We start from the raw sequence: 12,515 nt of genomic DNA on the forward strand, positions 1-12,515 counted from the left end.
CCTGCCAGACCCAACGCCCCCTCCCCCAGCTTCCTCTCCCGCGGCGGGGCTGGCAGCTGCCGGGTGCCTGCAAGGCTTAGGGGCGCCCGGGGCTCGGAGAACAGCTCCTGAGGTCCGCCTGCAACCCCTACAGCAGCGAGGCACAGAGAGGGTGTGGGCGCACCCCGAATGCACATCACGTGGGAGAGCCCGGCTCCTGGGGCCTGGCCGACTCTCCCACCCCATCCCACTCCCGTCCCCAAAAAGCGCCGAAGCACCCCCTGACGCCCAGTGTCTCCCGCCCTCTGCCACAGTTGGTCTTCACTCAACCCAGAACTATTTATTGAACGCCTGCTGTCTACCGGGCTCTGGGAACCCTACACATCGCTATGACTAGTAGAGCAGAGAGTAACGCAGGAGAAAGCTGGGCGGAGGGAGGGGAAGGACAGAGGGAGGGGGGTACTGGCGACGGCGAGGTCGGCTGGGCTCCAAGGGAGGGAGGAGGGGGAGGCGCCCGAGCCGGGCTGGCTGTTTGGCTGGAGGCTCTGCGGGCGGGAGCGGCTGCACGTCGTCATGGCAACCAGGAGGCGCTCCCAAACAGCCTTCGCGAGCGCGCCCAGGATCCCTGGCGGCGTCCGGGGAGCTGCGCCGCGGGGACCGGTGGGAGACACACACACCCATCTTGGGCTGAGAGAAACGGGCCCCACCCATGCGAGGGAGGGGACAGGAAGAGATTGTTTTTCCTAAGGATTAAATCTGAAAGATGTGGAAGGAGTGTTCAGAGAGGAGTCACAGCCATTGCAAAGGTCCTGGGGCACACGCGCCGGTTAAGGCTGGAGGCGGAGCAGACAGGCAGGCGTGCCTGGAGCAGGGGACCGAGGAGCACGCCCGCTATCAGCACGGGTGCGTGGAAACTACACTACCGTGGGAGGCGGAGGCTGAACTCAGGAAAACGATTCCCTTGGGCGGCAAGATGGCTCAGCCAGCGGGTAAAGGCGCTTGCCACCAAGCCTGACGACCCGAGTTCGATCCCCGGGCCCATATAGTGGAAGGAGAGCGTTGAAGTCTCTTTCCCGCCAACACCAACGTATGCACGGTGGCACGTGTGCTTGCGCACGCAAACACATAAGTGGTAAATAAAATGATTCGCCGATCTGGGCGGCGGAGGTCTTTGGTTCCTCTGCCCCTGTCTCTTGTTCTTTCTCTCCCAAGGTGTGCTCTGGAAACCAGACGCAGAAACTGGAGTCACAAAGCCTAGAAAGTTCTAGCTGGAGAGCGACTCAGGTGACGAGCGCTGGCCTAAGACGCCGAGGGCCTGGGTTTCATCCCTGACACGGAAAAAAAGAACCTAGAACAATCTTATTTGTCCTCCTTCCCAGTCGGTCGTGCCGGGTCAAGGGACGGAGACGCCAGGGGACGCGCGGGTTCCGCGGCGCCCCCGTGTGGCTAGAACCGGAACGGCAGGGCTGCCTTGTCCTTACCCGCCCTCCCCTTCCTTCTCTTCCCTCGGACGCCAACGTCCTTTCCCTCCGCTTCCCTCCTCCCCTTCCAACCCCCCCTTTCCCGTCCCCCTCCCCTCCTTCCTGTCTCTTTCTCCTCTCCACCCTCCCCTGCCTCCCCTTCTTGCCGTTCTCCCTCCTCTCCGGCCTTCCTCCTTAGTTTCTCCCCTCCTCCCTCGCCACCTACTCCAGCATCTTTTCTACACCACCCTGGGCTTGTCCCTGTTGGGAAACAACTCCTTCTGTCATGTTGTCAGCTGGCGCCCCGTGGGGACCTGCGCCTCAGGCCCAGCGCTGGGGACCCACGCGGGTCTCCTCCGGGCCTCAGCCCCGCCCAGCTGTGCGTGGGAGGCAGCACAGCTGGAGCACAGACTGTTTCCTCTCCGCAGCTGTAATTATGGGTAATTTTCTAAATGCAACACAAAAATTAAAACCCAAACACCAGGAAGGGAGCGTCCGTAGCCGGTGCGGGCGCCGGAGCCTCGGGTGAGGGAGGAAGGTGAGGGGGATCTGCCCACAGCCTCTGGAGCCTAGGTTTTCAGGACTCGGAGTGCTGGAGGCAGAAGGCTGGGTTCGAGCTCTGCCTGTGCCCAGCCCTGCGGCGTGGCCTTGCTCAGCTGAGCTCTGGCCTGTGTAGCACTGGGTCACGGCCCACAGCCAGCCCTGCTTTCCGGGGCTTGGGGGAAAGAACCCAGGACAGGCGGTCCTTGGACAACACCTGCACCTCCCCACCTGCCCCCAGAAGCCTAAGGCAGCTGGGTGCGCTTCTCCAGCTCCCGCACCTTCTGGGGCTCCCACCGCCCACGAATCACGCCCTGCTCCCTGCTCTGTGCTTGGGAACTTCACAGACAAAGCCACCTTGGGCCATCGAAGTAGAGAGATGTCCTGCCAGAGGGTTGTGTGTGTGTGCTGGTCCCCAGGACTGGACCCTCCTCTGATAACACCCCCCTTTCCACTTGACCCTCCTTGACCTGGGGTCCTCAACCCAGCCCCAAGTACTCGGCTTCGTTTTTTTGTTGAGTCCTATCGGCAGACCTGGGCACAAATTTGTTGTGCATCAGAGAAAGCTCAAAGGATGCACAGCACCGACCAGAGACCCTCTTCTCATTTGGGGTGTGCTGGTAAACCCCACAACGCTTCTCTCCACAACTTCGTGCTTAGAAGCACGTTATGGCATACAGTAGGCACTCAACAAATGCTTGCTGAGCAAATGAACCGATGTCCTTTCTCCGCTTAGTTCCTTTTCCAGCCAGGATCGGGTCAGCGGAGCTAAGAGCCAAGTTTTCTGCCCTTGCAAGCCAGCCATAGGCTGCAGTTTCACGTGTGGCCACGCGATGGCAGAAAAGAGCGGCCCCTGCCCTACCTGAGGCTGCCAAATTCCCCAGGAAAGGGTCTAGTGACCCTTGACTTTGCTCATCAGCCCCCGTTGAGTCATTTCGTGGCAGAGGATAACAATGCTGAAAAAAAATCTTCGAGGTCTCTGTACTAGCTTGGAACTCGAGATCCTCCTGCCTCAGCCTTCGAGGGCTGTGATCAAGGGTGGCACCACCAACCTGGCTTAATTTGCTGTTTTACTATTTCTCCATCTCTCCCGGTCGAATGGTGAGAATTTTGCTGCATCCAGTAGGCGCTCAATAAATGTTCGTGCATACCAGGCGTAAAGCACAAAACTTGAGGCTGGGAGCATGGCTTAGTTGGTGGAGTGCTTGGCTAGCAAGCACCAGGCCCTGGTTCCATCCACAGTGCCACATGAATTTGGTGTGGCAGTGCTTGCTTGTCATCTGTTAACTGAAGATGGGAGGGCGGGAGCTGAACCGTGACTGTGGAGAGTAGTTGGAATGCTGCAGGTCAGAGCCTAATTATCCCTGACAATCTTACTGTTCTCTGCCTAGTCATTCACTATCCACCTCTGTGACCTGACATCCTGCCTAAGATAAAATCCTTCTGAAAAGTACCAACAGACCCCTGGATTAGACAAACACGAAGGCTCACTGAGCTGTTATAAGCACTTCCTGCTCTGCAGAGGACTTGGGTCCAGATCCCAGCACTGAGTTCTGGCAGCTCATAACCATCTGTAATTTGAGCTGCAGAGGCTCTGACCCCCTCTTCTAACTTTGTGGGGACTGCCATCATGTGACACACATAAGCACATAGTTAAGTTTTAAAAATATTAATATTTTTAATTTTATGTGTATGAGTATATTGCAGCATGTATGTATGTAAGTACACCTGTGTCATGCAATGCCCACAGAGGACACAGAAGAGGGTGTTGGATCCCCTGTAAACAGACAGTTGTTAGCCACCATGTGGGTGCTGGGAATGGAATCCGAGTCCTCTGCAAGAGCAGTCAGTGCTCTTAACTGCTAAACCATCTCTCCAGCCCCTAAAAAATGTATTTTTAAAAGGCTCAGAACCAAATGTGGTGGCACACGCCTTTAATCCCAGCACTCTGGAGGCAGAGGCAGGCAGATCTCTCTGAGCTCAAGGCCAGCCCAGTCTACATAGAAAGTTCAGGTCAGCTGGGCCTACAGGGAGACCCTGCCTTTCTCAAAAAAAAAAAAAAAAAAAAAAAAAAATCCCACAACTGGAGATCAGCTGAGGTTCCCCCCCCCTTTTTTTTTTTAGACAGGGTCTCCCTCCTGTAGCCCCAACTGGCCTGTAGTCTGAGAATTCACAGAAATCTGCCTGCCTCTGCCTCCTAGAGTTAGGATTAAAGGGGGGTGCAGATCCATGTCCTGAGGAAGACATCAGACATTGACCTCTGGCCTCCAGTGCCTTCACACACCACATACAAGCAGCTCTGGACGCAACATGTGCACTACGCCTGCTGCTCTGAGTCGCCTAGAAAGGAAGACTTGTACAGGAGGTTGCACACAGCCTCCAGGTAAACAGTAGACTGTTATGCATGGATGGAAACAGTCGCAGGTTGGGGAATCTTGGAGCCCAGACATCTGGCAGTCTGGATGGATATCAGGAACATAAGGCTTTTGACTCAACTACAGACTGATTCCCTCCTCACCTATGCCAATCGCTGTGAACTCAACTCTGCAGATGATTCTGGGAACAATTCAGACCCTTACACTGGGCAGGGAACCACTCAAAAAACACCAAAGTGGACACAAATAGTCTTCTGAATGCCACACAGCCTCCAGGTAACCACATGGGTCCCAGCATTTTCTGTGTTTAGCTGTAGAATCCTGAGCAAGCCACTCAAGTAGCCTGTGCCTCAGTTTCCCCATGTGTTAAATGGAGATGGAGATAATATCACTATGTGCCTGAAGGACAACAGGCAGGGGCTCTACCCCTGAGCCACACACCAGTCCCTCATTGGGGGATCCTAGGCAGGGGCTCTACTCCTGAGTCATATCCCCAGCCCACCACTGGGGGATTCCAATCTCCCTTTGTAGCCCAGGCTATCCTGGAACTTTCTGGCAAAGGCCTGTAGAGTTAAGAGTCAGGCAGAAGGCGGCATGGAGGTGGGGCCAGCAAGCTGTTGCCCAGGGTCTCCAGCTGTGATTCGGTGCTGTTCCCCAGATCAGCCCCCACCAAGAAATGCAGTTCCTGGGAGGAAGCTACATGGCCTGACTCACCTTCAGACTGCACTTAATTCCAGCCCTGGGGAGGGAGAGGCAGGAGGATGGCCAGCTCCAGGCCAGCCTGAGATACACAAGCTAATTTGTTTTAAAATCATATTATTTCAAAATTTACCTCCAAATTGCATTTTTCCCACAGGGGTGGTGGGGTGGTGAGACAGTGTTTCCTTTAGCTTCAGCTGGCATCACACTCTTTGAAGCTCAAGCTAGCTCTGAATCCCTGATTCTCCTGCCTTGCTTCCTGAATGCTAAGCTACCAAAAGCTGCCGTGGCCAGCACTGAATTAAATTATTTTGCAATGATGGACTGTATTTACCTCCATCCTCCCATAGGTCACCCCAAGTCCTTGGCCCCTGTGCAAACCCATTTCGCACTGCTCTGTGGCCCTAAACCCCAGTTCCCCTCCACAGCCACCATCTTTGCTATCCTGATGATACTGGCCTTGTGTTTAAAGGGAGAGTTGAGGCAGGAGAATCACTGCAAGTTCTAGTCCTGCCAGCATAGAGAAACCCTGTCTCAAAAAACTAAAACTAGGGGAAAGTCCCAGGATGGCTCAATGGGTGCTTACAGCCAAGCCAGAAGATCTGAGTTCAATTCTTGGGACCCACATGATGGAAGGAGAGACCAACTCCTGCAAGCTGTCCCCTGCCCTCCCTTGTAAGTTGAGGCACCTGCATACCCACAGACACACCCAGTAAATAAATTAGGGGTTTTTTTTTGGTCTTTTTGAGACAGGGTCTCCCTGTAGCCCCAGCTGACCTGGAACTCACTTTGTAGACCAGGCTGGCCTGGAACTCACAGAGATCCTCCTGCCTCTGCCTCCCAAGTGCTGAGACTAAAGGCGTGCATGAGAGGGAGGAAGAGGTGGAGAAGGAATAGGAAGAGGAGGAGGAAGAGGAGGAGGAGGAGGAGGAGGAGGAGGAGGAAGAAGAAGAAGCAGCCAATGGCCTTTCGCACGTTCACCTTGCTGTGCACCCATCACCTCTGTCCGGTTTCAGAACATTTTGTGTTCCCCAGAGGGAACCCAGCGCCCATGAGGGGCTGTTAGGGGCTGGGGGTAGGGACGGGAGAGACTGCTGGAGGACTTTTGTGTGTGGCAGCTGTGCTCCAGGTTCATCCACATTGTGGTATCAGAGCTCCAGTCTTGGCTGAGTAATACTGCACTATGTGGACAAATTCATTATTATTTTGCAAATGGACACACACCACGGATCCCCAAAGGGGTCATTTTTTAAAAGATTTTATTTATGTGTGTGTACACACATGGGGAGGTGCATGCCTGTGCATGTGCACAAACTCTCTGCCTATTCCTCTGAGGTAGAGTCTCCCCCTGAACTTGGGGCTCATGTTTTTGTCAGCTAGGCTAGCAGCCAACAAGCCCCAACAATCCTGCTGTCTCCACCCCCTTGAAGCTGGGGTTATAGGTGCATGTGGGACACCAGCTTCTCATGATGGTACCGGAATCCAAACTCCTGACCTCATGATTGAGCCCCAAGCTCCCTTAACTGCTGAGCTTCCTCTCCAGCCCCCAGGAGGAGTCTCACAGGGTCAGAGCTGTTTAGCTGCCTGTGCTAAATAAAGCCAACTTCTCCTTGTCCTGCCCTGCACTGTTCCCTTGTGATGTTGGGATTTCCTAGATCCCCACAGTCCTGTCAGTCATTTCACCACCAGGTCTGAGGGAGTCGGTGGACAGGGTAATGGAAGCCTGTCTGCAGGACTCCAGGACCTCACACAGCCGACACAGTCCCAGCCACACCCACTTCCTCTTCCTGGTCCATCCCACTGGGTCACATTTTCACACCAATGTCATCACTGTCACTGTCTCTCTGGGACCCGAACTGAGCTTTGACCACTCTCTGCTCACACACTTGGCTTACCCTGGCCCTCAGGACTCAGCCAGCAGCTAGGCTGAACTTTGCCAGAATATGAAGTCTACAGGCCACCCCTGCCCATACCTCTAGTTCCTATTTTTAGCTTCCCCTTTCCAGTCACAGGGCCTTTGTTCCTGCTCTGCCCAGAGGCCTGGAGGCCATTTCTTTCTGCCCATCACCTAAACCTTGTATCTGATGTCCTGTCCCCCAGGAGGCCACCTGCAGCCCCTCTCTCCCCCTATAAGCTCCAGCTCTGAGCCTGTGCTAGGGGCTTGGAGAACCAAGACCAGGTTTGAGAATCCTTGGCAAACTCCTAGCCATATGTTGAAGCCCCAGCACAAGAACCCTCCTCTAGACATCTTCTGGACGCCTGCGCTTCTCTTTAGTCTAGTTCTGCCTCTGCAGGACCACAGGCCTGGGGTGTTGCTGTCTAGCTCCATCTTTTTTCAGGACTGTGTGTAGGTGTAGGGTGAGGATTGACCAGAGCTGAGGCATTCAGATTGCTGTATGTTGGGTGAATATTCGCACTGCTGAACTGAGGTCAGGAACTGGGTTAATGGGGTACAGCCAGTGAGGAACACATGATGAGGTCACTGGCTTCCAGTGAGAGGGAAGTGGGACCCTGGGTGGCCCCTCCTCCTCTCGTGAGAGCCTGGAGGCTTGCAAAGGGCGAACCTCCTCTTTTCTCTTCCCCTCTGCACACCACCCAGACCCCAGTTCCTCTTCCCCGAAGGCTCCAGGCACAGAGGCGGGAGAGTGCCAGATTGGTGGCTGGGACTGGGGGAACTCAGATAAACTTCAGCCCAGCCCCTAAGCCCCCCGCCTCCTGGAACACTACAAAGATGCAGAGCGATCTGCGAAAGGTAAGACCCAGGCAATTGAACTTGGCTATGAGCATGGGCCGCAACCTAAAGCGAGGAGGCTCCTCTCAGCAGCACACCATCCCAGGCCTCCCTGCACTGGGGATCTGCAATTCATAATCAGTAAAAGAAGAGTCTGGAGATTAGGCAGTTTCCAAACAATCATTCATTTGCATATGGCAGCGATGTGGCCAATGAGAGCTATGCAGACTATCTGAAGATTGACAGATTGGGGAAGGGGGTCTGGTCTTAACCTGTCAGGTGGGAGGGATGTATCCATTTTCCAGAATGGAAGACTGATGCTTGGGGACCAGAGACACCAGGGAATGGCAATCAGCCAGGGGCTGTGTGTTACTGTGTCGGCTGCAGCTGCACTGGTTTGAGTTATTAACAACTTTTTATTTGTTTATTTTTTAATTTTTCATCTTTTTGAGACAGGGTCTCCCTGTAGCCCCAGCTGTCCTGGAACTCACTATGTAGACCAGGCTGGCCTTGAACTCACAGAGATCTGCCTGCCTCTGCCTCCCGAGTGCTGGGATTAAAGGTGTGTGCTACCACACCTGGCTATTAATAACTTTTTAAAAACCCACAATAGACCCAGGAATGGTGGCACACACCTTTAATCCTAGCATTCAGGAGGTGGTAAGGCAGAAGGATCTCTGTCAGTCTGGTCTATATAGTGAGTTCTAGGCCAGCTAGGGCTGCAGGGAGACCGTCTCAAAAAAAAAAAAAAAAAAAAGCAAAACAAAAATCAACCCAGGCCAAGAGGGGAGATGTTCACAGGGCTGAAGTCACCATCTGACTCCCTGGTCCCCATACAGGTGTCTGGAAAGAGGGGCACCAGGGCCTGGTTGTCCTGTTTCTCTCTCCTGTTGCTGATGGTCCTGCTGCGGACAGCTGGGAGTCAAGGTCTCTCCTGCACAGTGTTCTCAAACAACGTGGACTGGAGCCAGTGGTTCCATGATACCTGCCTCAATTTCAGTGGCCTGGGCCTGCGCCTGCCATGGAACCAGTCCCTGCAGGCCAGCAGCCTGCGAGTCCTCGACCTGTCTGCCAATGGCCTGCACCAGTTCCCCCCAGCTTTCTTTGTTAACCTGCAGCAGCTGCAGACGCTGATTGTCACCCACAACCCTCTGAACAGTGTGGACCAATGGCTGGCCTGGCGCTGTGACCTGGAACTCAAGGCAGACTGCAGCTGTGCCCTGGCCTCCTGGCACAAGGTTCGCAGGGACAACTGCTCGGGCCAGCAGGAGCCTCTGTGTATGCACCCAGCCTCTGTGTCCCAGCAGAATCTCTCCACCTTCCTCGCAATCAGCTGTCCCCCCGGCTTGGCCCCAGGGACCATTGGTGCTATGGTGGCTGGTGGGGTCATTTTCCTGATCCTGGCTATCGCTGGATCCGTGCTGGCCTGGAGACTGAAGGGACACACACAGACCAACAGCCAGGGCCTCAGCAAAGCCGCGGGTTCACAGGATGCCCCCAGACCGGTTTCAGGCTTCCAACTGAGGTACAGCAGCCAGAGCCCCGGCCCCAAGGCCCAGGACACTCCATCAGGCAGATCCACACCTGACTATGAGAATGTCTTTGTGGGCGAACCGGACAAGGAACACAGCTGGTCTGCAGCCAGGTGAGTGACCAGTTCGAAGCGCTACCATCCTAGCATGGAGAGGCCGAGGCAGAAGGATTGCCAATGTTTTAGGCCAACCTGGGCTACATACTAAGTCTCTGTCTCAAAATAATTCAACAACTGAAAGAATGCCAGCTCTCTCCTGCTATGTGAGGCTGGGCAAGTACCTGCATGTCTCTGTTCAAAATTAGGATAGCAGAGCTCCCCCCGCTGGGGCATGGACAGAAGTGTTGAACTGTTCCTGTCTGTAGGCTATGCTCCCTACTTCCTGACCTGCAAAACCAGTTTTTAGTTCCCAGGGATGGGCAAGAAGAGGGAGGCTCAGGGTGAAGTGGGGGCCAGGAAGCGGTCAGCACCTAGCTCCTGCAGCCCAAGGCTGTCTCTGAACCTATTTCTGTCCCCACTTTATGAGAACAGCTCCCCATCTCCCTCTGACACGGCTAAGATGCCCCACTCTTATAGACTGGATAAGGTGACCCATACCACCAGGCGTGGTGGTGCACGCCTTTAATCCCAGCAGAGGCAGGCGGATCTCTGTGAGTTCAAGGCCAGCCTGATCTACATAGTGAGATCCAGGACAGCTGGGGCTACAGGGAGACCCTGTTTCAAAAAAACCAAAAAAAAAAAAAAGAAAGATGACCCATGCCTGTCACCTCAGCCCTGGGAGGGCAGAGGCAGGATGATCAGGAGTTGAAGGCCAGCCTGGGCTAATAGCAAGTTGGAGTCCAGCTTAGGCTATGTGAAACATGGTCTTAAAAACAAACAAAAACGGCACCGGGTGTGGTGGTGCACGCCTTTAATCCCAGCACTTGGGAGGCAGAGGCAGGCGGATCTTTGTGAGTTCGAGGCCAGCCTGGTCTATGTAGTGAGTTCCAGGACAGCTGGGGCTACAGGGAGACCCTGTCTCAAAACACACACACACACACACACACACACACACACACACACACACACGGAAAGAAGAGAAAAAAGGATAGTGGGGAAATTTGGAGTGTAAGCTTCTTGGTGGGGAAAGCCCAGGGGGAAGGAAGACAGGCCCCAGCCCAGAGCTGCTGAGAAAGGAGGGAATATGCAAAACAGATGACAATTTGGAGAAAGCAGAAGTGGCCTGTGGGGACAGAGGGGTCCTGACCCAGCAAGGGTGGGCTGGCTCAGCAATGCCACTCTGTCATGAGCCTTGAAGACCAGCTGTCTGCAAAAACACCTGACCTCCAAAAACACTATTTAAAAGCAAAGCTGGGTAGGGGGCTGGAGAGATGGCTCAGCCGTTAAGAACACTGATTAAGAACACTGACTGTTCTTGCAGAAGACCTGGGTTTGAATTCCAGCACCCACATGGCAGCTAACAACCTTCTTTAACTCCAGTTTCAGGGGATCCAACGGCCTTTTCTGTCCTCTGTGGACAGGTGCACTTACCTACATGCAGGCAATACATGCATACATATAAAATAAAAATAATAAATAAAATATTTAAAAAATAAGAGGGCATCGGATTCTTGGGAACCGGAGTTAAGGAAGGTTGTTAGCTGCTATGTGGGTTCTGGGAACCAAATCTGGGTCCTCTGAAGAGCAGCCAGAGCTCTGAACTGCTGAGCCATCTCTCCAGTTCCTGGTTTGTTCCTGGTTTTGGTTTGTTTGTTCACTCTTTGAACGGTCTCCCTGTAGCCCCAGCTAGACTGGAACGCACTATGTGCACCACGCTGGTCTCAGTCTCACAGAGATCAGCCTGTCTCTGCCTCTGAATGCTGTTTAAAGAAAGGTGTGTACCGCCACACCTGGCCCCTCTTCTTTTTGAACATTTATTTTATTCTGTATGTGTCTGTGTTCCTGTGTGTGCACATTTGTGAAGTGATCACAGAGGCCAGAAAAGGGGCTCAGATCCCCTGGAACTGGAGTTATAGGCAATTGTGAACTTCTTGGAGTGGTGCTGGGCAGTAAACCATCTCTCTAGCTCCCTTCATTTTAACACTTCTTGCTTTGTAGCCCAGGCTGGCCTCAAACTTGCCATCCTCCTGCCTCAGTCTGCCCAGGCTGGAATGAGAAGATTGCATCACCACACCTGGCTTTAGAGACTTAGCTTCATCTTGGGGCCCAGAGGGGTTGGTTGGGGCCCTGCAAAAATCACCTGAAATGGTAGTGCTCTTGTGTGGCCCTTGAGGCCAGATCTTTAGTTTGTTTATTTGTGTTTTTTGTTTGTTTGTTTGGGGTATTTTTTGAGACAGGGTCTCCCGGTAGCCCCAGCTGGCCTGGAGTTCACTATGTAGACCAGGCTGGCCTTGAACTCACAGAGATCTGCCTGCCTCTGCCTCCCAAGTGCTAGGATTAAAGGCGTGTGCCACCATGCCCATTTTGTTATTTTAAACACCATTATTTTTATTATTAAAAAAGTTTTTTTGTCTTTTTGAAGCAGGGTCTCCCTGTAGCCCCAGCTGTCCTGGAACTCACTATGTAGACCAGGCTGGCCTTGAACTCACAGAGATCTGCCTGCCTCTGCCTCCGAGTGCTGGGATTAGGAGCCTGTGCCACCATGCCTGACAGATTTTTTTTTTTTTTTTTTTTTTAGTGGAAACTGAAACCTAAAGTTTAGTGCAAAAAGGAGCAACAGCCTGGGTTTAAGTAGGGAAGGTGCTACCACAGACTGGAGTCCTCATCTTCTCCTGAGTTCCTCACAGGGTGGCAGGCCAGGCTGGGAGTCAGAATACTGTTCCCTGTCCTGGTTTCCCCAACTGTACATGATGGGAGGGGTGCAGCGAAGCCAACTTTGTATGAGCTGACAAGCCTGCCACTCAAAAAATAAGACAAAAAAGCACTAATCTCAGCACTCTGGAAGCTGAGGCAGGAGGATGGCAAGTTCCAGAGCTACATAGCAAGACTCCAGCAATAAACAAACAAAGCCAGGTGTGGTGGTGCATGTCTTTAATGCCAGTTCTCTAGTGGAATAGGCAGCTGGATCTTTGTGAGATCTAGGCCAGCTTGGTCTACATAAAGAGTTCCAGGCCAGCTGGGGCTACAGGGGGACTTGTATCAAAAAGATCAAGAAAAGAAGGAAGGAAGGAAGGAAGGAAGGAAGGAAGGAAGGAAGGAAG

General features: G+C 53.5%; 1 protein-coding gene across 1 annotated transcript in view; it reads left to right on the forward strand.

The window, feature by feature from the left end:
* Positions 1-7,576: 7,576 nt before the first annotated feature.
* Lrrc25 (leucine rich repeat containing 25) overlaps positions 7,577-12,515 on the forward strand; it is a 5,496-nt gene continuing 557 nt past the window's right edge. The window contains exons 1-2 of the mRNA XM_008824550.3: positions 7,577-7,805; positions 8,624-9,429. Of these exons, the coding sequence (XP_008822772.1) occupies positions 7,785-7,805; positions 8,624-9,429 (827 nt within the window). The 5' untranslated portion in view covers positions 7,577-7,784. The remainder of the gene's footprint in view (positions 7,806-8,623; positions 9,430-12,515) is intronic.

This window comes from Nannospalax galili, unplaced genomic scaffold (assembly GCF_000622305.1).
Source record: "Nannospalax galili isolate Female #2095 unplaced genomic scaffold, S.galili_v1.0 scaffold529, whole genome shotgun sequence".
In the NCBI taxonomy this organism is placed as follows: Eukaryota; Metazoa; Chordata; class Mammalia; order Rodentia; family Spalacidae; genus Nannospalax; species Nannospalax galili.